The sequence below is a fragment of the Dama dama genome, chromosome 12, assembly GCF_033118175.1.
Source record: "Dama dama isolate Ldn47 chromosome 12, ASM3311817v1, whole genome shotgun sequence".
In the NCBI taxonomy this organism is placed as follows: Eukaryota; Metazoa; Chordata; class Mammalia; order Artiodactyla; family Cervidae; genus Dama; species Dama dama.
Genome location: NC_083692.1, coordinates 90,834,177 through 90,861,369, shown reverse-complemented (window position 1 = coordinate 90,861,369; position 27,193 = coordinate 90,834,177). Strand labels below are relative to the sequence as shown.

Sequence of the window (27,193 nt, the reverse complement as noted above, 5' to 3'; positions counted from 1 at the left end):
TTCAATGACAGCAAAACATTAAATCTATGGTGATGCTGGAGTTCTCCTATAGGGACAGAAGGGGTGCAACTTCATGGCCTTTTTTAATCTGCAGGAAGAAAGAGGGAGGAAAAAAGAGAGAAAAAGAGAGAGGAGAAACAAAAACTAATTTTCCAGGCAGGGAAATACTTATAAAACCTTTTATGTCAAAGTTAGGATTTCACAACATAACACACTAATGCAAAATCCAGTAGCACCTGTAAGATTTAAGTAAATGCTGCCATTACTTAAATGCTTCTTTAAAAATATCTGTAAAAGACTGAAGGAAAAAAAGATAAAGTACATTCTTCAGAGAACAACAAAGGTATTTCAAAATAAAAACTGTATTTTTGTTTTTCTTTTTTTCAGTTGTCTTTTTGTACAAGAATTCAGTCATCACATAATAACTTTACACAATGGGAATCAATCTCTGCTCTCCTCCCCTGCGTCCACTTCCAGTCCACATGTTCAGGCTATAGTCCCCCAACATTATTTTCTGATAAATATATTACCACAGTTTGATCTAAATATAGATACATTATATAATATTTGTCTCTGGGAAAAAAATCAAATCTTAATATGCAAACTTTTATTTATATAATACAGAAACGGAGAAAATGACAGTAGGCACATAGCCTAATTATGACTTGTTGATGATGATTTCTAGGTACTCTCCTACTGTAAATGAATGTTTAAAATAGTCTTAATAAGAAGATTTTATTTATATGTGCACTTGTGTCCACCTTATCCCATATACTATACATGTCTAAAGACAATCTGGGAATTTAAAGGTGCAGCCCTCAAGAAACTGTTGAAATCACTAAAAAAAGAAAAAAAGTATACTCTATTGGAAAAGAAAAAACTCACAAAATTTCCAATTTTAAATTTCATATCAGTAGGAAAATATTAAAAATAATTTTCTGTATATACATATGAGTATATGTATATATTGAATTACACACATGTCTCATCTATCAATACAATTCAAGTGGAGACATTTTGGTGACTTATTTTCCCATTAAATGACAACTATGTCAAAATTTAAAAATATCTCATTACATCATTAAAATAATTCACTTACCATTTTAATAGTTAACATTGTTTTTTTTTCTTTAATTTTTTTAACTCTTCATAACTAAATTCCCTGATCCCTAGTGTTAAATCCCCTATTTAAATTAAAATATGGTGCTCTGTACTCAGAAACTGATGGATAAAGTCACATCTACTTCAAAATTCCATCAATCAAATAAATTTTATTACCTGATTTATCAGAGAAATAGCTCTGAGCTTGTGTACCTAAATTATCCTCCCTACAAGAAATAGGTGAGGAAAATACCCTAAAATAGATGGAGGTACATGATATTATAGCACATATAATACATGATGATTAAGTGTCTGATATAAACTTTTCAGAGACACCTGAAAACTCACTTTAGAAACTAACTTTAGAAACAAACCATTTATTTTTCACTCTAATATAAATTAATATGTATGTATTTACATACATACACATACATATATAAAACAAAATTGTCTGGTGTTGAGTAGCTGTGTGAGTGAAAAAATGGGTTACAAATTGATTAATCAGCTTAATTTTGTACTTAACAATTCAATTGTTTTGGGGTACAAACAAAAAGTCAGTGCATTTGCAGACTCCATGGAGTCGATACTCAAGCATACACTTTAAAAAAGAACCCTCCTCAACATCACAAGCATTGTACAGCAAGAATATATGGACTCTGATGCAATTCTTACTCCATAAGCAGACTAGACAGCACTTGACTTACTTTTAAAATAGCTCCTTAAAAGAAATATATAAGGAAATGCATGTTTGCTAAAAGTCCTTTAAAATTACATCAAAACAACATTAAAACCTGTTCACTGAGGAGAGCCCACTGAATTGAAATCCTGTTTTGAAATGCCTAGTTAACAGTTTAGAATATTGCCTTGTGAGGATTGACTAGAGATGTGGTTGATGCGAAGACCCAGACAGAGTAAGCGGCTCCAATCCCAATAGTCCTCTGATTGGCTGCTTGATGGAAATGGATCGCCTTTAAAATAGCTATACACCTTAAAATGATCTATAATAAACAGTTCCCCAACAACCATTAGTATTTGTAAATTGAAATGCATTAATCATTCAGAAAAGATTTCTTGCAAAATATATAAATAAATGTAACTGCATATTCTGTAAATATACTTAACATTGCTAGACCAGACCGTCAGTGACGGCTGCTGTATTTCAGTACTGTGTGTCAAATTTATTAGAAATTTAAAAAGAAAAATTTTGGAGGGACTCAGCTGCCTTCATTAGTTGGCTTTAAAATGTGTAATAAAATGGGAGACAGTATCTTTTCATAAATACATGGAATCAATATGGAAAAGTAAACTATACAGCAGACAAGATTAGAGAACACCAGAGTGTATCAGAGTGGTCACCAGAGAGAAATATCTTCCAGTATAAAAAAAGGGAAGAACTCTATACACCCAGTTGTAGTATGTTTCAATTAAAGATGCAGCTCTCTTTTACTCCTGGCAAGAATTAATTGGTAATGGCACTGCCTCTGGCAGTGCAAAAATATCCTGAGAAATTATTCAGATTACAACAAAAGACAGGGCTTTCATCACTAAGTTTTTGCACAAAACACAGCTTTAGATATCATAAATAAATTAATTTAAAAAGCAGATAACCTTCACTGTGTTGAACACAAAATGGGGGATGTGACCCAGACATTTGTTAATTCTCCCATTGGCTAATATCAGAAAAAAAAGATTGCATTAAGTGTCTATTTATAACTTTCTAGTTAACTATGGCCAATAATATACATGGAGGTAATTTGTAGTTCAAGTTTTTCATCTCTTTTTTTTTTTTTCCCCAACTAGCTACAAGCTGAATTCTAAAATTTACACTGAAATATACAATTCCAAATTTTCAAAAGATCCTCCTCGTGGAGAAGAGATATTCAAATTTTTTTTTGTGCAATCTTGATGCGGAGCCCAAACAATCCTATGAAGAGAGACAGTATCTTTTTTAATCAATTGGCACTGAAATTTAACTTTCCTTAGCTGCGTTCTAGTAGCTTGGCCAAGTTATCTCGCAACTCTGTTAGTTCAAAGATTTTTCCATCAAGGATTTCTAACAGGGTCTTCAGGTTATTGCGAAAAGCTTCTTGTTCATTCTGACTTTTCTCCAGACGTTGCTCCAAGTCAGACAGTTGTCCCTCCAGGTCTTTGTTTCGAATTTCTACTTCCTTTAGAAACAAAAGTGTGATATATATATGGGTGTCAGTTGAGGATTTAAGAAACAATATAACTTTCATTATTAGAATACTGTGACAGTCCATGCAGTTTGATCATCAGGATGAGCTTCTGAATCTCAACACAGCGTAAGGAGGTTTTTAGATTGTCCATGTAGTTTTACTGACTGGCTGCTCATGAATCCATCTATTCCCCCAGTACAAATTTCCTCCCTGCCTGTTTCGTGTCAGGCAACATTAGTCTAGGTACTTCAAATACCAAGACAGGACTGGTGACCCATTTTGTGGATTAGGTACATCTCATTTCTATTTGTGCCCGCCTCCTTTTCCTCACGCACAACTGTTAGCAATCTCAAGTGAAAGCAGGCAGAAAAAAAAGACAAATTAACTTTTTCTCTTTCTTGGCAGTGCTGGAGAAAGATTTGGAGAAGGAAATGACTCTCTCAAATCTAGGATCCTCTGAATATGTTAATTATTCTTCGTTTCACCTCAGTTATCAAACGAATGTGTACAGAGACCATAGCTCACCTGTTAAAAACTGTAGTGAATACCTGTACATGTAAGAGAATTAGACAAAAACAATTCCAATATACTACAGATTAAGGGAAGAAAAAAATGACAAAAGGAAAGCCAAAAGTTCATGACAACAAAAATTTTTTAAACTTTAAAAATAAATGCCAGAATTCCTGGTGTACTTACAAATTATTTATAAGTTACTATATACTATATCTAAAGGATGGTCAATTTTTAAAAAAATTATTTAAAGAATCTGGTAAATGTTAAATGCAAATAACAGAATATGAAGCAGTGTACTGACTACAATGAGGCAAAGCTGTGTGTGTGAAGATGAATGATGGGAATTAGAGTACACATAGAAAATGGGAAACCCTTCTGGTTGTTGGGACTATGTACACTTCTTTCCAAAATCCAGTTACCCTACAATGCCTGCAAAATTAAACTTCTAAGAAAAATAATTGGAAAACTGATTTGAATACATATAAGAAAGTAACCATTGATTTAGCACTCCCAGCACAAAGAAATATTCACATGTTTAACTAAGAGCAAGCCTCAAGCAAAAAGACACCACAGATGAGTTCCAAGAGCCTGGGAGGACATAAAAAAGGAATAGTGCAGCTGTAATGACTTTTAAAGAAAGAACTTAGAGATTTCCAATCAATCTTATTTATTATTAGATGTTAACCACGTATGTTTCTAATCTTTTCCCTTCAAATCACCTACGAGGTGAAGATAAGTAAAATAACAACAGATTCTGAAACCAATACGATATTTATAAATTCAGAAGCCAAGTTCATGAAGTCTCTAAACCATAGGGGAGTGAACAGACCCCGGGATCAAATGTAAAAATTCCACAGCACGCTCTCTGACCTGCTCAAACAAGAAGCTTAAGATTAGAATGTTTCCAACTGTAAAAATAGACCAAATGTCATTCACGAGAAAACACCCACTTTACCAGGCACCGCCCAGTTTGCCCTCTATAGCCATCCTGAAAAAGTGAAAGGCTTCTTTGTTCTCCTTGCCAATCAATGAAACAGCCAAACATTTTCAGTGGAAACAAGCAAAACAGCAAACTCCCCCAGCTATTAAAACCGCACTGTTCTTCTCCAGGAGTCTTGTGCTCTGAGCCACTTCTCCGATTAAAGGAATGTCACCAGGCCTGTAACAAAAGGGATCCAATCTGATGCTGTTGGTGCTGTGGTCTATTCTGAGGCAGAGAATAAGATCCCAGAGGAAGAATAGACAATGTAAGAGCAGGATGAAGCAAGCTGGTTGGGGGCATGTCCCAGTTCTATCTTCTGTCTATACTTTCCAGCCCTTCTTCTTAACTTTTATTCCCCCTCGACACTCCTTCTTGTGCTTATTATGATTTTTGTGCTTCTATTTTCCTTTCTTCTTTAACTGATATGTGAGCATGTGTCAGGGCACCAAGATAAAGCGCTGATAAAACACTGAGGCCAGAACTTGCTAAATCCTTTTGAGTGCTTTCGAAGGCAAAAACTGAAAGTATAAAATGCTAGTGGGCAGAAGGTCATGCTCTGTATTTGTTAGATATGGAGCTTACAACACTCGAGTGATTAAAAAAAAGTTAAACAATTATTACCACCATCAATGGGACCAGGTCAGGTTCATTTTCTGTAAATTTGAATCGTGCATCATTTAATCTAAATAAAAGCTACAAAAATTTGTCTTTATTGATATCGGATCCACATCTTGAACTCTTACAAGATATATTACTGTCCTATCAGATTGTTAACCTTCACATAGATCATACATGATCATACACAGATCATCCAAACAAGTATTAATAATTTAACAGAAAAATGGCTAAAAGACACACTTATTTTGAAGAAGAGTTACTCAACAATTATTTACTGAGATGTCTTCTAAGTAACTAGGCTTTGAGAATGAAAGTTAGTCACTCAGTTGTGTCTGACTCTTTGTGATCCCATGAGCTGTAGCCCACCAGGCTCCTCTGTCCATGAGAGTCTCCAGACAAGAATGTTGGAGTGGGTTACCATTCCCTTCTCCAGGGGATCTTCCTGACCCAGGATCAAACCCAGCATTGCAGGCAGACTCTTTACCAACTGAGCCACCAGGGAAGCCAAGGCTTTGAGAATAAAGTAGTAAATAAACAAAGACGGTCCCTGTGTTAATGGAGTGTGCCTTCTCCAAGGGGGATGCTGGTAAACAAGAAATCAACAGAACAGATGAACAGGGAAACTACTGTGTACACTGAAATCTTTCAACCAGCTTTCTAAAAGATATAAACCACTAATAAGAACAAATAAAACAATACAAATGCCACAAGTTCAACTAGAAGAAAGAGAACAATACAAATCTGAGGTTACCTATAATTAGGAGGTACAAGCACTAGCTTCTCGCAGAGATACTTCTCAAGTTCTTACTCTATCTCTTTGCCGAGGGCAAGGCAGGGTTGAGGGGGAAACACAGAAGAGGGAAGAGGAGAATGAAAACCTAAGACTGAACCCTAATAACTCAAAGAAAGAGAAAGACCACTCAAAGTGCCAAGATGCTGGGAGAAAACAAAAAGTCCTGGTAGACCAGAGCGAGCTACACGAGGCAACCTCACAGGGTACACAAGCCTTGAGGAGGTCACCTGGAAAGGCAGTATTTCTGAGCAGAGAGAGTGAAAACGAGAAGATGGGGACTTCTCTGGCAGCGTGGCGGGCAGGAATCTGCCTCAACTCCTGGTCTGGGGAGATTCCACCAAGCAGGGGGGCCCCTGCCCGCAACTGTGCCCGCGCCCGTCAGCGGAGGAGCCCTTGCTGCCACGACCGGGGAAAGCCTGAGCACAGCAGGGAAGACTCGGGTCACCAAAAGTAAATTAAAAAATAAGAGACCCTTAAAAAAATAAAAAGAGAAAGAGGCTCTTGGGGACAGCTAATCATAAAATAAAAGGTCCTTCCACTGGAAAATTCATTTAGAAAGTCCAAAAATAATAACATGAGCAAAGGTATACCAGGCAGGCATTCTGACAGCCACAAACAAAGCAGCAAAGAAAGACACCTTCGATGCTGAAAGCTATAACACGGTGAAGATACAACAATTATGTTTATGTACCAAGAAACACAGTAGCCATCTTTACAAAGTAGAAACTACAGAAGCTGTAAGGACATACAGAAAAAAAATCACTGATAAGAGCTTTTAATATGCTCCTCTCAATATAGGACAGATCAAGAGGAACAAAAAAATGGTAAGGATGTAGAAGGCTTAAATTACAAAATCAATAAAGAGCATTCACAAATTGATCATATGCTAGACTACATAAGAAAAGCGGTAAATTATGCAAAGCAGAAATTATATAAATAAACCTTTGTAATCACAATGCAGTAAAATGAAATCATAAAATTAAAAGACCCTTCCACCAGGATATTAAAACATGTTCCTTTAAACATTTCCAGCATGAAAGGGAAGACCAAATTACAGAATTTCAAGACCTAATGATAATGAAAATACTGTCATAATTTATGGGACAAATTAAAGCAATGATCAGAGGAAATCTGTAGTTCTAAACACAAATAAATAAAAATGAAAGCAATGGAACTAAATTCCCCTTTCAAAATGCTAGAAAAAAAATTAAAAAGTAAATCAAAACAAACCATAAAGCAGGTATAATAAACAGAAGAGTAAAAATTCATTAGGTAAAAGACAGAAAAATAGTAACACTAATTAATAAGTCAGAATTTCATTTTTCAAAAAACTTAAAATAGACATGAAAGTGAAACTGTTAGTCACTCAGTCGTGTCCGACTCTTCCTGACCCCATGGACTACAGCCCACCAGGCTCCTCTGTCCATCTAATTCTTCAGGCAAGAATACTGGAGTGGGTTGCTATTTCCTTATCCAGGGAATCTTTTCCACCCAGGGATTGAACCCAGGTCTCACGCATTGCAGGCAGACTCTTTACCAACTGAGCCACCAGGGAAGTCTAAAACAGACATACTATTACTAAACTTAAGAAAGACAAGGATAAGGAACTATATAAGATAAGAAATTACAAGAGTTTCCATTGAATATCTGAAAACCCAGATGGAAAACTTATATAGGCTAATATCTGCAGAAGAAATAGAGAGCAATCAAGGAATTAAAAAAGCTCCAGGCCTAGACAGTTTCAAACGGGAGTTCTATTAAACTTTCAAAGACCAGATAGTTCCAATATGACATAAATTATTCCAGAGCATAAGAAAATAAAGAAAATCTTCCAAATTATCTTATGAAGCTAGCATAACCTTGACACCTACATTGTATAAATTCAGCCCCCACCTGAAAAAGGAAAATTACAGACCAATATTACAAATGAATACCATATAAAACTATAAATAACAGGGAACAAAAATCTGACACCACATTAAGAAAATGACACACCATAGCTAAGTGGTATTTATTTTAGGAATGCAAATGTTGTTCAGTTTTAGAAAATTCATTAATAAAATAAACCATATTAATGAATCTGGGGGGAAAAATTATGATTATCTCCATTGGTACTAAAAAAGCTGTTAACAAAAGTTAACACTTTCTCAGTAGAAACACTCAAGAAAATAGGAATAAGCCACTCTCATAATATGATGCGCCAGCATTTCAACTAATGGAAAAGTATTAGAGACATTTCCACTAAAATCAGGAATAAGATAAGTCTGTCACCTTCACTATTAACGCTGTACTGGTATTTTTAACAGATGTAACTCAATTAAAAAAAATCAACAGAGCCCTAAGAACTAGAAAAAAAGAAGTAAAATTATTTCTATTTGCAAATTATCTGTTAGTGAATAAATGAAATAAATGACAAGACTAGTTCAAACAATAATTTAGTATGGTAGCAGGATATAAAATTAGCAAACAGAATTCAAAAACTTTCATATACATTGATTGTATAAACAATAATCAAAAGATACAATGGCAGAAAAAACCTAATTTTCAATAGTATAAAAGAAGATAAAATATTTACAAATAAACAAGAAACACTCCAAATTCACAGGACAAAAGCCTTAAAATGTTCCTGAAAAACACAAAAGTAGACGTGAACCTGTAAGAAGACATCCTCTGTTCTTGAATAGGATGGAAACCTCATGAAGATATCACTTCTGCTAAACTAGCAATCTAAATTTTAAGCAATACCAATGATTTTTTTTTTACAAAGCTAAGTTTTTTGTTGAAACTAAAATTGGTACTAATGTTAATACTAAAATACATATGGAAAAAACATGTTAAGAATACATTTAGAAAAATGATAAAAAAGAAAACCTATGAGGGCTGATGGACCTTATTCAATATTAAATATACTGTAAGGCCTCTACAAGTAAAGCAGTGTGGTACTAGGATGTGTGAATAGATACGAGTGACTTAGCAGGACAGAAGTGAAAATCCAGATATAGACCAAGATACTCATGGAAGCTGAATATTTCAAATCTCTCAGAAAAAAGGATAAAGTTTTAAATAAATGGTAATGAGATAACAAGACAGACATTTGAAAAAGGACAAACTTAGATCCATATCTCACACCACACACAAAGGACAAACCCTAAGTGAATCAGAGATCTAAATGTAAAAAATGAAACCACAGAAGCACTAAAGGGAAATATGGATGGATTTCTATATGATCTGAGTGTGGAACAGAGTCAGAGCAATAACCAGGATTTCACACTCCAGGAATGGAAGTGGTCAATTTTCATTCCAATCCCAAAGAAGGGCAATGCCAAAGAATGTGCAAACTATTGCACAATTGGCTCATTTCACAGGCTAGCAAGGTAATACACAAAATCCTTCAAGATAGGTTTCAACAGTACATGAACTGAGAACTTTCAGATGTACAAGCTAGATTCAGAAAAGGCAGAGGAACCCGAGATCAAATTGCCAACATCTGTTGGATCATAGAAAAAGCAAGAGAATTCCAGAAAAACACTACTGTTTCACTGACTATGCTAAAGCCTTTGACTGTGTGGATCACAATAGACTGTGGAAAGTTCTTAAAGAGATGAGAATACCAGACCACCTTAAATGCCTCCGGAGAAACCTGTATGCAGGTCAAGAAGCAGCAGTTAGAATTGGACATGGAACAACGGACTGGTTCAAAATTCGGAAAGCAGTAGGACAAGGCTGTATATTGTCACTCTGCTTATTTAACTTGTATGCAGAGTACATCATGTGCAACACCAGGCTGGATAAATCACAAGATGGAATCAAGATTGTTGGGAGAAATATCAAACACCTCATATATGTAGATGATATCACCCTTATGGTAGAAAGTGAAGAGGAACTAAAGAGCCTCTTGATGAAAGTGAAAGAGGAGAGTGAAAAAGTTGGTTTAAAACTCAACATTCAAAAAATGAAGATCATGGCATCCGGTCCCATCACTTCATGGCAAATAGATGTGGAAACAGTGGAAACAGTGACAGACTTTATTTTCTTGGGCTCCAAAATCACTGCAGATGGTGACTGCAGTCATGAAATTAAAAGACGCTTCCTCCTTGGAAGAAAAGCTGTGACAAACCTAGGCAGCATATTAAAAAGAAGAGATATCGTTTTGCTGACAAAGGTCCATATAGTCAAAGCCATGGTTTTTCCAGTAGTCATGTATGGATGTGAGGGTTGGACCATAAAGAAGGCTGAGTGCTGAAGAATTGATGCTTTTGAACTGTGGTTCTGGAGAAGACTCTTGAGAGTCCCTTGGACTCAAGGAGATGAAACCAGTCAATCCTAAAGGAAATCAATCCTGAATATTCATTGGAAGGACTGATGTTAAAGCTGAAGCTCCAATACTTTAGCCACCTGATGCAAAGAGCTGAATACTGGACAAGACTCTAATGCTGGGAAATATTGAGGGCAGGAGGTGAAGGGGACGACAGAGGATGAGATGGTTGGATGGCACCACCAACTCAATGGACATGTTGTTGTTGTTGTTGTTCAGTTCAGCAAACAGCAAAGTAATGTCTCTGCTTTTTAATATGTGATTTAGGTCTGTCACAGTTTTTCTTCCAAGGAGCAAACATCTTTTAATTTCATGACTGCAGTCACCATCTGCAGTGATTCTGGAGCCCAAGAAAATAAAGTCTGTCACTTGTTTCCATTGTTTCCCCATCTATTTGCCATGAAGTGATGGGACCGGATGCCATGATCTTCATTTTTTGAATGTTGAGTTTTAAGCCAGCTTTTTCACTCTCCTTTTTCACCTTCATCAAGAGGCTGTTTAGTTCCTCTTCGCTTTCTGTCATAAGGGCGGTGTCATCTGCATATTTGAGGTTATTGATCTTTCTCCCAACAATCTTGATTCCATCTTGTGATTTATCCAGCCTGGTGTTGCACATGATGTACTCTGCATACAAGTTAAATAAGCAGAGTGACAATATACAGTCTTGATGTACTCTTAGCCTAATTTTGAACCAGTCCATTGTTCCATGTCTGGTTCTAACTGCTGCTTCTTGACCTGCATACAGGTTTCTCCGGAGGCATTTAAGGTGGTCTGGTATTCTCATCTCTTTAAGAACTTTCCACAGTCTATTGTGATCCACACAGTCAAAGGCTTTAGCATAGTCAGTGAAACAGTAGTGTTTTTCTGGAATTCTCTTGCTTTTTCTATGATCCAACAGATGTTGGCAATTTGATCTTGGATTCCTCTGCCTTTTCTAAATCCAGCTCGAATTAGAGTAAATTCCAGGAGATGGTGAAGGACAGGGAAGCCAGGTGTTCTGTAGTACATGGGGTTGCAAAGTGTTGGACACAACTTAGCAACTGAACAACAACAGAGCAATGAGAGAAAAGAATGATATATCTGACTACTACATAAAACAATACCACTGTCTTAAGCTAAGTCAAAAAACACTGACAAACTGGGAGAAAATATCTGTAACACACAATTGCAGATATATAAAGAACTCTAGAAAATTTTTCAAAGAAGCATCAAAATTCTATAGAGAAAAGGGCTAAAGACATGAAAACACAGTCTATACAGGTACAAAAAGACACTGAAATGGCCTCTAAGCTTATGAAAGATGTTTAACCTCACTCATTCTACGAGATACACCAATTAGAACTATCGTCTCTCACCTAACACACACTGCCAAAAGATGAGAAGTCTGGGAACACACTCTGTTGATGAGGCTGTGAGGAACAGGCGCACACACGCTGATGATACGGGGGAAATTAGCAATGCCCATAACGGAGAAGAGTGTGACAGTATGGCCTTCTCACTTGGAGATCTTGCTTCCAAGCATCTACCCTATAGACACACCTCCAACAGTAACAAAATACCTATGTACAAGATTACTCACTACAGGACCCTCAGAATACTGGAAACAACCCAAATATCCATAAAAGGAGTGTGTTTGGAAAAAACTATCACACATACACATGAAGTACTATACAGCCAAGCAAAGAATGAACAAGATCTCTATGAACACGGACAGTGATTTCCAGGATATACCTTAGATTTTTTAAAAAAAAGCAAAGTGTGTAAGAATTAAGAGTGACTAGAGTATGTTACCATTTGTGTAAGAAAAAAGGGGAGGGAATAAAAAAACAGACATATCTGTTCATTTGTGTAAAAAGAAACACAGAAAGAATAAATCAGATAATGAGACTGGTTACCCACAGGGACAGATGGGAATGGGGCTAGACTGGATTGGACAGGATGATGCTTCTTGAAAGATATCTTTCTGAGTAGTTCTGACTTTTAGAACCATGTTTCACATGCTCCGTGTCTGTGCACTGAATCACTTCAGTTGTGTCTGACTCTTTTGTGACTGTATGGACTGTAGCCCGCCTGGATCCTCTGTCCATGGGATGCTCCAGGCAAGAATACCAGAGTGGGTTTCCAGTATTTCCTTCTCCAGGGGATTTTCCTAACCAAGGGATTGAACCTGCGTCCCTTACAACTCCTGTCTTGGCAGGTGGGTTCTTTACCACTAGCACCACCTGGGAAGCCCCAAATGCTCAGTAAATGTATACAAATACAACACAAAGAAGAATGGGGAAGAACTAAAATGGAATATAATATGATACAGATGAACATAAATGTACTTTAAATGAATAACTAACCAATTGAAGAGGGGGAGTGAAAGAATCTAATTACCTTTTGAACACAGGTTAAAAACAAAAAGAATACTCATTTGGATCCCCTGGAGAAGGGATGGGCTACCCACTCCAGTATTCTTGGGCTTCCCTGGTGGCTCAGTTGGTAAAGAATCCGCCTGCAATGTGGAGACCTGGGTTTCATCCCTGGGATGGGAAGGTCCCCTGGAGAAGGGAACAGCTACCACTCCAGTAATCTGGCCTGGAGAATTGCATGGACTGTATAGTCCATGGGGTCGCAAAGAGTCAGACACGACTGAGCGACTTTCACTTCACTTCTTAAGCAAGCAAGTAAACATGTTATGGCTTCTTAATATTGGGGAACAGAGTTATAAACAGGAAACGGGGGAAGGCTAAAATGAGCTCCGTAGTACTGGACTGCAATGAGAGGTATTAATATGGTTTCAGGGTCTTTTTTTTAAATATAGTTATTGTAATGGACACAATGTGCTATGTTCATATTTCTAACCCTGATAATTAAGACGGCCTAGACGCAATGACATCTCAATAGCAAAACGTATATTTAATGCCCAGAACCTGGTTTCTAAACACCAAACTTTACTAAAAGAAAATTTTGTTTGAAGAAAGAGCTAATTTCAAAGCTGGAACTGAGAAATACAACATGAACCTAGAATATCTAGTTGAGCTAAAACATGAAGTTCTTTAAAAAATGATAGGGTCACATCCAAAGGACACAGAAGCAGGATTAAAAAGGTTCCCCCTTGCCAAATCTGGGACAATTTAACATCAAAATAAATAGACATGACAACTAAATGCAACTTGTGATCCTGGAATGAATCCTGGACCAGAAAAACAATTTTTAATATTCTGTTATAAAGAGGACAATTATGGGAATTTGAATAAAGTCTTTAGATAATGTCTTGGTTTTGAGGGTTATATAAGAGACTGTTCCTTAGAAAATACACATTGAAGGGGTTGTCCTACTGAGTGAAGTCAGAGACAAATATCATATGGTATTGCTTATACCTAGAATTTTAAAAGGGTACAAATGAACTTATTTTCAAAACAGAAATAGAGTCACAGATGTAGAAAACAAACTATGGTAACAACCAAAGGGGAAAGGATAAATTGGGAGATTGGGACGGACACACACACTCTATTCTATATAAAAGAGACAGCTAATAAGAAGACTCTTGAGAGTCCCTGGAACAGCAAGGAGATCATACAAGTCAATCCTAAAGGAAATCAATCCTGAATATTCATTGGAAGGACTGATGTTGAAGCTGAAGCTCCAAAATTCTGGCCACCTGATGCGAAGAGTCGACTCACTGGAAAAGACCCTGATGCTGGGAAAGACTGAAGGCAGGAGAAGACGACAACAGAGGATGAGATGGATGGATGGCATCACTGACTCAATGGACATGAGTTTGAGAAAACTCTGGGGGTTGGTGATGGACAGGGAAGCTTGGCGTGCTGTAGTCCATGGGGTCACAAAGAGTCGGACACGACTGAGCAACTGAACAACTGTAAAGCATAGGGAACTCTACTCAATACTCTATAATGACCTATATGGGAAAAGAACCTAAAAAAGAGTGGACATATGTAGATGTATACTTGACTCACTTTGCCGCAAGCAGAAACTTGTAAATCAACTTGACTCACTTTGCCACAAGCAGAAACTTGTAAATCAACTATACTTCAATGAAAATTATCTTTAAAAGTTATATATAAGAAAAAGAAAATATACATTAAAGTGTTTAGAGGTAAAGGGATATCATATCTGGAACTTATTCTCAGCCATTTAGAAAAAAAAAAGAATACAGAGAGAATTCCATCATGATAAAATGAAACAAATATGGCAAAAATGTTAACATCTGATGATATAGGGGAAAGGTACATGAAAGGTACTTTATTCTTGCAACTTTCCCACGTGAAATTACTTCAAAATAAAAAGTTTAAAAATCAATTTAAAAAAACAAGATCATTTCATTCAGTGATAATTGCTACAAGGAAAATAAGATAGGGTAATATCACACAGAACTTGGGGGGTGGGGAGGCCTGCAGAGTGGTGCTTAAACTGGGAAATCAGTGAGATGAACATGCAAGCCAAGTCTTAATGACATTAGAAACCAGCCCATTTGAAGATCTGCGGACTTAGAACTCCAGGGAAGGATATGCCATGTACTATAAGGTAAAAATGTACTTCATGCCTTCAAGATGCAGAAAGATGACAATAAACACATTGAAAACTTGTAATAAAAAAAAAAGGTAATACTTAAAAAATATTAAGTTCCCCTTTGTTACCTATTAGAAGCAAAAATGAGAGGAGACTAATATCCAGAGGGTATCCTGTTGTTTCAGACATTAGTTTCTCAGCATAAGTAATTTAAAAACATTGACACCAAATAATTCTTTAAAAGTTCATCTTAAAGAAATAATGAGAAAGCCAAGGTTTATGTAAAAAGATACATCATAACATTATTCTAATGTTGAAAACAAATGACCATCCCTGTAAAAATGTTGGAAGAAAATTATGGTACACCTATGCAGGAGAATATTATATAGCCATATGACATATGCAACTATGATATAACATTGTTAGGAAAGAAAGACAAAAAATTGCTATCTATATGTCTCACATAAAGGAAAAGTTATCCATAAAAACACTGAGGGAAGGAAATTCTCAACACTTTGCCTTAGGATGATGGGAGTATTTTTTTTTTTTTTTCTATCTGGTAAGTTACATTTTTCTAAATTTTTTACAATGAGCATATGTTACATTGATATTTAAAGAAAAAACAACTTGCAAACCAAAAAAAATCATATCAAAACTACTTAAAATTTTTCCAAACTATGTTTTTTATCCAAATTCATAGCTACAATCCAAACCCATGCATTGCAATTTCAAAGCTCCTCTACCATTTCAGAAACTAATGATCCCAATTTTTTGGACTGAATTTATGAATGGAGGTTCAAGAGTGATGGAACTTTTGACATGTAGATGTTTAGGTAGGAGGGACTAGGCCATAAAGGAGGGACTTTCTTCAAACTAGAAAAAACATACAGGTTATTTCGGTGGGTTGGCCTTTTAGAATTCACCCTTAGGTTTTCTGAAAGCTTCCCTGTCCTATTCCAGGTAGGCTGTCTTGATAAGTATTTCTGATATTCAATGAAAAAAACAGATAAGAATTGATAGTCACAATTCTAGGTGCCAGCTGTAAAATTCAATTACTGCTCGATCAATGATGAAACACATTTAGAAGTTTGGTATGAATAAATCATTTCTTGGTTTCTCTGAGACAATATAAATGTGTACATAACTGAAAAAAAATTTCCCCAAGAAGAGTTAGGGATGGCTTGGATGCCTGCCTGCTGAAACAGTGCGGTAATATAGACAGAACAGAGATTTGGGAATCAAAACAAATCTAATCTTCACTATTTGCTAACTAAGTGCCTTAATTAAACTTGTCAGTACCTCTGAACTGCTGCTTTTTCTTTGAAAATGGGCATACCACAACTGCTACTGTAAGAGCTAGAGCTAATGTATCTAAGTGTTTGGTGGTGGTGGTGCTAAGTCGTGTCCAACTCTTGCGACCCCACGGACTGTAGCCCACCAGGCTCCTCTGTCCATTGGAGTTTCCCAGGCAAGAATACTAGAGTGGACTGCCATTTCCTTCTCCAGGGATCTTCCCTACCCAAAGATCAAACCTCTGTCTCCTGCACGGGCAGGCGAATTCTTTACCAGTGAACCACCAGGGAAGCCCTATCGTGTAAATGCTTAGCAACCGCCTATATCAAAGCAAGGAATTAAACAATGGGTGCCAAACCAAACCAAAAGACAAAACTAGCCTGCATTTCCACCATTTGTTTCAGCCCTGATCATATGTTTCTTATTTTAATTCTACACCAAGTTTTTCTCAAGTTTGGCACTCTTGAAACTTGGGGCTGGATAATTCAATGCTCAGTAACAACTTTGGGTTCAACCTGTGTGTATGCTCAGTTGCGTCCAATTCTTTGTGACCCCATGGACTGTGACCCCAGGACTGTAGCCTGCCAGGCTCCTCTGTCCATGGAATTCTCTAGGCAAGAATACTGGAGTAGGTTGCATTTTCTTCTCCAGAGGATCTTCCTGACCCAGGGATAGAACCCACCTCTCTTGTGTCTCCTGAATTAGCAGGTAGATTCTTTATCACTAGTGCCACCTGGGAAGCCCTAACCTCCTAGAGGTCAATTCCACCATCTAAGCTGTAAAAATCAAAACTGTCTCCCCACACAGATCTATGTTCCACAGGGCACAAAACTACTCCTAGTTAAGAACCACTAACCTACACAGACGGTTAAAATATAGAAACAATATTTAATAGGGCGGATCAAAACAAGCAACTTCATTTTCCTAGACTGCTGAAAGTCAGTGATGGGAGAAAAAGAGGGGAATATTTCATATGAAGAACTTGTTTGTTTCATGAAATGTCTCTACTGTCAGAGTTTGTGCTCATTTAAACAGGTAGGACAAGTTAACTTATCTAAGCCTTAGTTTCCTCATATGACTGTTACATGGATTAAATGCATAAGTGAAGTGCAGTGTCTGGTATATAGTAAGGACTCAATAAATATTGATTGTTCTTATTACAATCTAGGTACTCCTTCCAATCCTAGGTTTTCAGGTCCCACTTACCAACTTTTGTCCCCAGTTCCTCACTCTATACATATTTACATTTGTTTCTACTCCAAACCTGTGAGTGGTCCTAACACTTCTTGAGGTTAGGAGGTATAAGAAAAGTGTCTGGGCTGACAGGAGGCGATCCTGGCTGTAATTTTGAAAAGAATCTTCCCTAACTATGGCTGACTACCACTGACACAGGATACATGTATGTGAATTAAGAGTCAGGAAGCATACTATTTATGCAGAGAAAAGTGAGTAAAATTAATTAGAGCAAAGAAAGGAAAAGGAGACTGCCTTGATTTCCCTTAGGGCACAACTACTGCTGTATTTCATATATTAGTTCAGTGTGAAAAAAGATGAGCAGAATTCCTAAACTATTTGAATATACTCCATTTGAGACATTTTCTTTAAATTCAGAGCACTTTTTATACTAAAAGTAGACATTTCTAAAACAATTTGCTAAAGACAAAGAATTTATAAATGACCACCTATTACGGCAAGCTACTTAGATGAATCGAGTAATTTTTGAAAAGTCAACCATCAGGCATGAATCAGAAGTTCTAGAAAAGAAAAATGACCAAAAACCTTCAAAACTGAGTTGAAGGAAAAAAGTCATTACTATATGAAAGAAAGACTGATGACTTTCTATGCAGAAATGAATAAAAATTTTATTAGAGCTCACCTGTAGTTTCTGAGTCAAAGAGTCCCTCTGTTCCTGTAGTTCTCTGGCATTATCAATTTCTTGTTTCAATCTTTCTATTTCCTAGAAAACGTAGTACAATATTTTTAACAATATTTTAACTATATCAAGGAAAGAGAAGGCCTTATTTTTCCCTGAAATTACTGTCCCAGTCCTAAGAAAAAGGGTGTTTAAAAAATTTCCATTGTACTGATTTCAAGGGATAAACTCATCTTAATGCGTATGCAGTCTAGCACAGAATAATTTGAAGCAAGTCAACTTGGTGGCTTTGGTACAGTACTGCTTAGAAACAGCAATCTGAACATTTTAAGTCTGCTTCAAGCTTTGTGGATATAATTCTTTCCTGAGGTATTAAATCTTTTGACTGGAAACTAGAGAAAGCAACAGCTCGTAAAATTCATTTAACTTCTAATGGTTTTCTGTTGATTGTATGAATGCAACTCTCATACAGGAGGAAAGAGGCAGTATCTCAGTCTGACTGCCTCACCATGGTTCATAACAACAGACATAGCGATGAGGAAAATGTGAACAAGGTTAGTATCAATCAGAAAAATTTCATCCTAAAAACACCCCACAAGCTTATGGCATAAAATACCCTTAAATCGGATATAGACTCTAAAACTGCACACATATTTTATGAGATTACAGATGCGTGAGAAGTAGCAAATTACCTCCTCCTTCACTTTCAGCGTCTCTTCCAGCTCTTGTATTGTCTGATTTAGTTCTGTCTTGTGGGTATGCACTGCATTTGCTTGGCTACTAACGCATTCAAGCTCAGTCACCTAAAATCAAATGAGAACAGAAACTAAATCATGACAATTCCACAGGATTTCTTGCTGAAGACATACAATAAGTCCTTCACAGTTGTCTAATGAATTTTGAATCAATATATGAAAATTAACTTTGAGAAATATTAAGACAGGGTTGAATGAGTAGAATTGATTCTTTAAAAATATCAATTTAGGATTAAGGAAAAAGACCAAAGAAGATAGTTAGACTTGGTTATGAAAAAGTTAGGAAAACTTAAATTAAGTGATTAATGACAGTAGAAAACCCCTATAATAAAAGTCTTCTTTAAAAACGTTTTCTGAAAACAAATTCAAAACCAGCCATCTGCCCTCCATCTGTAGCCTTTAAATTAAATATGGGTTCTGAAAACTGGCCTTGCAGAAGTGAGAAAATATTCAAATACACTTCTAAAATGTAAAGGAATCTGGAAGAAAAGATATGCTTAAAATACAACTTAAATCACTTGATACTAGAATATCTTCACATCAGTAGGGTCTCTAACAGCAAAGGAGAAGAGTTCTCTACGCAGTACAAATTTACTGAGGACCGAGACAGCAACTTAACTTTTAATGTGCACTTGCTATGTTTTTTTAAAGAACAGAGAAGGGCACTGTCTCTAAAAGCTATACCATCCAAAATTATAGTCAAAACAGACAGAAGTCAACATAAAAACACACACCTTATCAAAATTCTCTGCATGTCAGGAGCTCATACATTTTGATTGGTTAGAATACAATAAATTGTAGGCTATTAAGGAAACAGCAAATCTCTCTCCCTCACACTTCCCAAATGTTGAATTAACACCACATTCTGTCACTCTCCTCTCGTATCATTTTCTTGGTTTCTATTCATGCTGTAATAGCCTTGCGCAGACCCTTGTCATACAGGTGTAAACAAAACCAACGGCCTGCCACTGGACCTAATTATATCCTCTGTCTATTTTTATGTCTTCTGAAAACTGCTAACACCCATCTTTCATTGTGTGACTGCCCCGCTACAAGCCTGTCAATGGCTCGTCTTTCTCACAGCATCAAATCTAAACTCTCAGTCCTCCAAAAGCTAGCTGCAAACTATAAACATCTCATTGCTCAAGACACCTAGTATGTATGAACTTTCCACAAACCATGCTAATATCCATCTTGCTGATTTAACTAGAATGTCTTCTCTTACCTTTGAAAACCACTCAGAACTAACCAACCCCCCAACACTCAGCTTAGAATGCCCTTCTCTAGAAAGCCATTTCTATCTCCTCAGTGCTCAGGCTCTCCTGTCTTCTGGTCCACAACACTGAACATCTGTTCAAAAATCTTGGGAAGTTTCCCCTATTGTCTAATATGTATTAGTTCTCTTTGTGCATTAGGCAATACATTCCTCGTGAGCAGTTCCAGTCTTGATAAGGTTGGAGTATTTTTTACTGGATTAACTTTCACCCATATAACAAAATCATGGGCAAAATGTAAACGTCAACTGTTAGAAGGCCCTGGTGAGTGACCAAATTGGGCAAAAGACCCAAAGAGAGCATCATCCTGAGTGAGATACACATTTACACATCTTTTTGCCTAAAGGCCCTGCGCAGGCTGGCTGCACTGCCTGACTAGAATGCAAGCAAAACGCTGAGCTCTTATTTTCCCAAAGAAGTCTGAGGAGTTGGGGATGCCTTAGAACAATTGAAGCAAATCGAAATTCAGGGAACTATATGAAAAAAAGGCCTCTTAAAAAGCATACAGACATCCCTCAAATCTTCGGCTGACTTCTGAAGTAAACATGTAAAAGTAGGAATCACAAGGGCCCCGGGGTGTGGGAGAAACGCTAGAAGAATGAAGAAGAGTTAAGGTGTGGTAGTGCTCACCACAGAGAAGACACTCTGAGGTTAGTGTCAACACCAAACTAGGCTTCTCAGTAAGCACGTCAAGCTTCCCACTGAAACCCCAGGAGGATTATGCCTTAGAAATAAAGATTTCCAAGGACTCAAAAAATCCCCTTGAATTAAGAACAAAATGGAAATAAGCCGAATACTAAAGCAGAAGTCTACACCTCCAAAACTTCAAAGTACAGCCAGCCCTCTAATACTCATGGTGGACGTGGAACATACGGATACAAAGGGATGACTCTGATGCCACTTTACATAAGGAACTTGAGCATTCATGGATTTTACTACCTGTGAGGTGGGGCAGGGGGTGGTGCACTAGAACCAAACGCATCAGATACTAAGGGATGACTACACTCTACCAGTAATTTAACTGCTTGCTAAAACAAAAATAAACACTGAATATTCAGAGACAGATAACAGAATCTATGGGCTCTATAACATCATCTCATTTACCATGATCAATATATAATCAAAAATGACTAGACATATGAAGAAATAGGAAAACATAACCTGTTGTAAAGATAAAAATCTCTCTATCTATACATGTACATATATCCAAAAGCTGAGAAAGTTTGTGGCCAGTACACTCGAAGTACAAAAAAATCCTAAAGAAGGTTACTCAGGCTGAAGAGAAATGATACCTGATGGAAATTCAGATCTACAGAAAGGAAAGAAGAGCACTGGAAATTATAACTATGTGAGTAAATAAAAATACTTTGTTTCACAAATTCTTTAAAATTCATTGATTACTTAAAGCAAAAAAACTCTCACGGTCAGGGAATACATAAAAAGGATAGCTCCTCAATGAATGTTTTTTGGATTATAAGTCAATTATCCTAAGGTGTTTTTTTTTTTTAATTGTGGTAAAAATACACAATGAAAAACACGGTAAAAATTTATCCTCTTAACCATTTTTAAACGTACAAGTCGGTGGTATTGGGAGACCCGGGTTCAATCCCTGGGTTGGGAAGATCCCCTGGAGAAAGAAATGGCAACCCACTCCAGTGCTACTGCCTGGAAAAATCACATGGATGGAGGAGCCTGGTAGGTTACAGTCCATGGGGTCGCAAAGAGTCAGACACGACTGAGCGACTTCACTTTCACTTTGGTGACATTAAGTATATTCAACTGCTGTGAAATAGATCTCCAGAGCTTTTCATATTGCAAGATGGGACACTATCCTCATTAAACAACAACTTCCCTCTTCCCCTCATGAATTAAGTTTAAACTTATGACAGAAAGGTATTTGCTCAGGTTCTTACTCTTCTTCCTCTCTCTATTTAACTTCAACCTTACCTCCCCTGTCATCCTGGTCTTATTGTACTCCTCAAATTCTGCTCTGATACTAAGCCCATTTCCTAATGTCTATGGAGTTCACTTCTTTAAAATCATTTTTAAAAACAGAAACTAGTGGCATTGGCTTCCTGTTGGGTGAATGCATATACTTTGGATTAAAAAATTCTTTATAAGAAATTGTTTGAAAAAAAAAAAAGAAGAAATTGTTTGGTCTACTGATAATAATTTTTCTTTTACTGCCCCATATTTGTATTATTGCCCCATATTTCTAATTAAAGTTATTATCTTTAACTTTTATAAAGACTTTTCTACCTGTATTTTTCAAATTTTTCTCTAAGAAATAAAGTAAAATAATAAAAGCATTATCATTGCTTCGGTGTAATTACATGTCAGTTCAGTATCTCAATTTTCCCAGGAACTGTACAGAGTCTATATTAATGTTCCTATTTTACAGATAAGAATACTGAGCAGAAAGAGGGGAATAAGTTACCAAAGGTCACACAGCTAACAAGCAGCACAACAGGAACGTGAAATTGGCTGTTTGGACTCCAAAGCTCTCCAAATTCCTTCATTCTCAGGAAACTGCAGAAAATTGTTTTCTTAACCAATAAACCCACATATGATACAACCCATATATAAGTCTTGATAAGCAACAAAAGTCTCCAGAGGAGGCCCCTGTGCTGCATCCGCATTAACTTTAGAAACTCGGCTGCAAGCCCTGCGGCCGCGGCCGCGCCTACCCGCTTGTGCAGACGCTCTGCCTCCTCCTGGTAGGCGGCCAGCTGCTGTTTCCACTGTTTCACGTTGGCGGTAGACTCCAGGAGCGCTGCAGTCAGTTTGGCGTTGTTTCCTTTCAGGGTAGCCAGCTCAGCCTCCCAGTGTTTGCTGATTGCTGAACTAAAGTAAAAGAAAAGAAAATTCTACCCATTACACGGACTGTTGTTGCTTTAAAGAGACAGCAGTACTCGGTTCTAAGATTTGGCTTATAATTCAAAAATGTTTCAAAGAATACCCCCAAAGAATAAAAACACAAATATTTCACTTAAATGCTCCTAGTGAATAAAACCTATCAAATAAATAAGTATTTCTTTTGAAATTGTTGATTTATTTTATCTTACTCAGAGTTTTTAAATGCCCCCAATATAAAAAATCTGCTGCAATAAATTGAACTTGGTACTAATAACTCTGATAGAATTCCAGTGTCACTTATACAACAAAACTAAACCAATCACTTTTTCCTCATTTTATGTTCTACTTGTTGAGTTACCCAGTTAAGTATCTCAGCAAAGACAATTTTCTATTACAAAGACAATTCTGTTAAGTGAGAAGGCCTCTCTCAAAAACTCCTTTCTTAACTTTCCACTGAAGAAAGAATTACCTGATTTCAAAGAAAAAAAGGTGGTTTCTTTCTCCTTATTGAACAGCTTACTCCTATTAGTGAAATTCTACTAACCTCATCCCATTAACTAACTAGTAATTATAATAGCTTTCTTTAATCAGAATTTTAGTTTTTGAGAAGTTATTTGCATCACAGAGCAAATGTTTCAGTGGACTGATATTTGATAGTAATCTTAATATATATAGTATAAAAGAAAGCATTGTTTCAATCATCAATATTTCTAAAGCTCATCACCAGTAAGAATACATATCAGTGTAACAAGATCATTTCTGTGGCATTCCTTCCAAAAATGCATAACCATCATTCCAATTTTGAAAAAACATATAAACCCAAACTGAGGAACATTCTACATAAAAACTAACTGGCACTCTTAGAAAGTGTCAGGAAAAGGTAAGTCTGAGAAACAGAATGGAGGAGACTCAGAAGAAATAATACAATGTGGGATCTAGATGGGTTCCTGGAACATAAAAGGGACACTGGTGAAAATTAAGATCTGTAGTTTAGTTAGTAATATCATATCAACGTTAATTTCTTGGTTTTGAAAATTATATTATGGTTATGTGAAATGCTAACATGAAGGTAAGCTGAGTGAGGGTATATGGAAATTCTTTGTACAGTTTTTGCAATTTTTCTGTAATTCTAAAATTAGTTTTATTTATTCAACTTTTAAAAATTTATTTTTAATTGAAGGATAATTGCTTTACAGAATTTTATTGTTTTCTGTCAAACCTCAGCATGAATCAGTGATAGGTATACATATATCCCCTCCCTTTTGAACCCCCTCCCAACTAAAATTAGTTTTAAATGAAAACTTAACATTTTTTCTGAAGTCTACAGAAAAAATTTCATCAAACATGAAAGGACAAAATCAAACAAGTTATTGATTTAACAGGGCTCCCCTGGTAAAGACAGTAAAGAATCAGCCTGCAATACAGAAGACCCCGGTTCAACCCTGGGTTGGGAAGATCCCCTGGAGAAGGAAATGGCAGCCTGCTCCAGTATTCTTGCCTGGAGAAGTCCATGGGCAGAGGAGCCTGGCAGGCTACAGTCCATGGGGTCACAAAGAGTCAGACATGACTGAGTGACTAACACATGTTAATATAACAACCCATTTCTATCTTTAAAGAGAAAGCACTTCCCATTTCTTCTTTTGTGGAATGATTTTTCAGATTCAGATTTTCTGATAAAGTATGCACTGATTCATCTGCCCTAACTGAATACAGATTTTTAAATCATCTACCAATTTTTCCACTGCAGACATTAGTTTTATTTAAATAGACTCTACAATCTGACAACAAAAGTCTTATTAAACTAATTTAAACACTTGATACACACAAATATCAAACCTCTTAAAAATTAAAGAGCAGAGAAATGATTTTGAATATTTCTAAAACACATATGTTGAAAATTTCTCAGTTGTAACATAAGATTATCTTATCTTTATAAAAGGAAAAAGAACAAAAATGGGAGTGTTTTACATTTTATTTCTCTAGGTTTTATTTTACAATCTGTAGGTAGAAAAACTCATTAAGAATGTGAAAACTTAGCCTACTTTGCAATTATTTCAATCATTATTTGTGTGACATCAGATTAGTCTCTCAACTGTTTTGATCTTCAGTTCTTCGTATGTCAAATGAAGACATTAGTTAAGATCTGTACTGGCCAAATGTTAGTCACTAGGTGCATGTGGCCATTTAAATTTAAAGTGCTCAAAACCAAATACAGTAAAAAATTCAGCTTCTCAATCCCTTTGGGTACATTTCGTATACTAAATAGCCACAGGTGACTAGTGGCCACCATATAGGAAAGCAAAAATAAAAAATTGTTTATCATCACAGAAAGTTCTACATTCCCACTGGTTTTTTTTTTTTCCAATTTTTTGCATTATGGGCTGAACTGTGTCCCCTCATGAATGAATATGTTGAAGTGCTAACTCCCAGTATCTCAAAATATGAGTATACTTGGAAACAGGGTCTGAAAAGAGGTAGTTAAATTAAATGGGGTAATTAGGGTGATCCTTAATCCAATATGACTGGTGTCCTTATAAAAAGAGATTAGAACGCAAACATGCAGAGAGGAACACACTGGAAGAAGCCACCTGCAAGTCAAGCACAGGTCTCCAGAAACAACCCCATCAACAACTTGTTCTCAGGCTTCCCGCTTATAGAAAATAAATGTCTACTGTTCAAGCTGCCCTAACCTGTGCTATTTGTTAGGGCAGCCCCAGCAAACAAACTAACACTATGTGTAGCTTAAACACACTATGTATCTAAAATATTGTGATTCATAATAAACATATATTTTAGTTTTGTCTATGGTTCCTAGCTCAATAGCTCCCCCAAACCCTTTGAATTTCCTAAGCAATAAGAGCAATGGGAGTATCTTTTTTAACAATATGTGGCCTTCTGTCCTTAGTTTCTGAAACTGATCCAGAGCCATAAAGGTGAAATGCGTCTTGTTATTCATAAATAAGCCCTGTTCAGCCACAGCTGAGTTTATGTTAATGAGGTGATTTGGGGGGATGCCCTAAGATGAGGGGACTGAATGCTAAGGGAAACAACCACGTGAAAAGAGCTGGAACTTTCAGTCTCAATCCTAGATTACAAGGGCGGGAAGAGGGACCAGCGACACCAATGGCCAGTGATTTAATCAATTATGTCTGTAATGGAGCCGTCATAAAAACCCAAAAGGACGAGGTTTGGGGAGCTTCCAGGTTAGCGAACCAGAATGCATCCATGTGCCACTATGCTGAGCCCCGGACTCCACAGTGACAGAAGTTCCAGGGATCCTCGGGTGAAGGGAGAGGCTATCACTGTGGAAAAGCCACAAAGCGTGGTCAGGACCCTTTTCCTCTATGGAAACAAAGCCTTAAGCCATGGGAGAAGGGGAGAAAATCCTGTTACTGTCACCCTCCCAGTCACAGATGAAGAAAAGTAGGAGAATAAAACCCTAAAACAGCCCGTGAAAAGGACAAAAAATAGTCTGAGACCATTAGAGTTCTCCAACCTTGGAGGAAGGGGCAGGAAACTCCTGCTTAAGACTCTCAAGTTTACAAGGCCGAATTCGTCTGCTACTTGTAGGGACAGGATCACTGAGAAAGCCCTACCCTGACCCTCTGGGATTCAGTGCCTGCCCAAGAGTGAGTGGATAAGGAATATTGAGAATCTTAACCTATCCTCTACCACCACGCTGATAGCAGCCATCTGCTGGGGGTAGGTCAAGAGACAGATCCCCTCTGAGGCAAAGGTACACAGAAAAGACCAAAAGCCGAGGGAGGAGCAGAAACAGTAAGAAAACCCTCTAGCAGTCAAATCTCAACTCTATGCACAAGGAAATGCTAGACATGTTTAAAGCCTGTGATGCACTGTGGTAACCATAGCAACGACAAATTCCAAATCCAGGTCAGCCCCTGAGTAAACCAGCTTGACCTTCATACAAACAGGCTAGCAGAAGAATCAGGCCCATCTCCAGGAGGGCCTCCAGGAGGAAATACTATTTATCTCCATTATTGATTGCCTTGCTTCTGGCAATCAATAAAAAAAATCATTATAAGACATACCAAAAAAGCAAGGGGAAAAATCCTATTGCCAAGAGAGAAAGCAATCAACAGAGTCATACCCATAGACAATGCCAATGTA

General features: G+C 36.9%; 1 protein-coding gene across 1 annotated transcript in view; it reads right to left on the bottom strand.

The window, feature by feature from the left end:
- Window positions 1-344: 344 nt before the first annotated feature.
- HOMER1 (homer scaffold protein 1) overlaps window positions 345-27,193 on the bottom strand; it is a 125,794-nt gene continuing 98,945 nt past the window's right edge. Inside the window, exons 6-9 of the mRNA XM_061158097.1 lie at window positions 22,897-23,053; window positions 18,873-18,983; window positions 18,184-18,264; window positions 345-3,269 (exon numbers count right to left, since the gene is read on the bottom strand). Of these exons, the coding sequence (XP_061014080.1) occupies window positions 3,081-3,269; window positions 18,184-18,264; window positions 18,873-18,983; window positions 22,897-23,053 (538 nt within the window). The 3' untranslated portion in view covers window positions 345-3,080. The remainder of the gene's footprint in view (window positions 3,270-18,183; window positions 18,265-18,872; window positions 18,984-22,896; window positions 23,054-27,193) is intronic.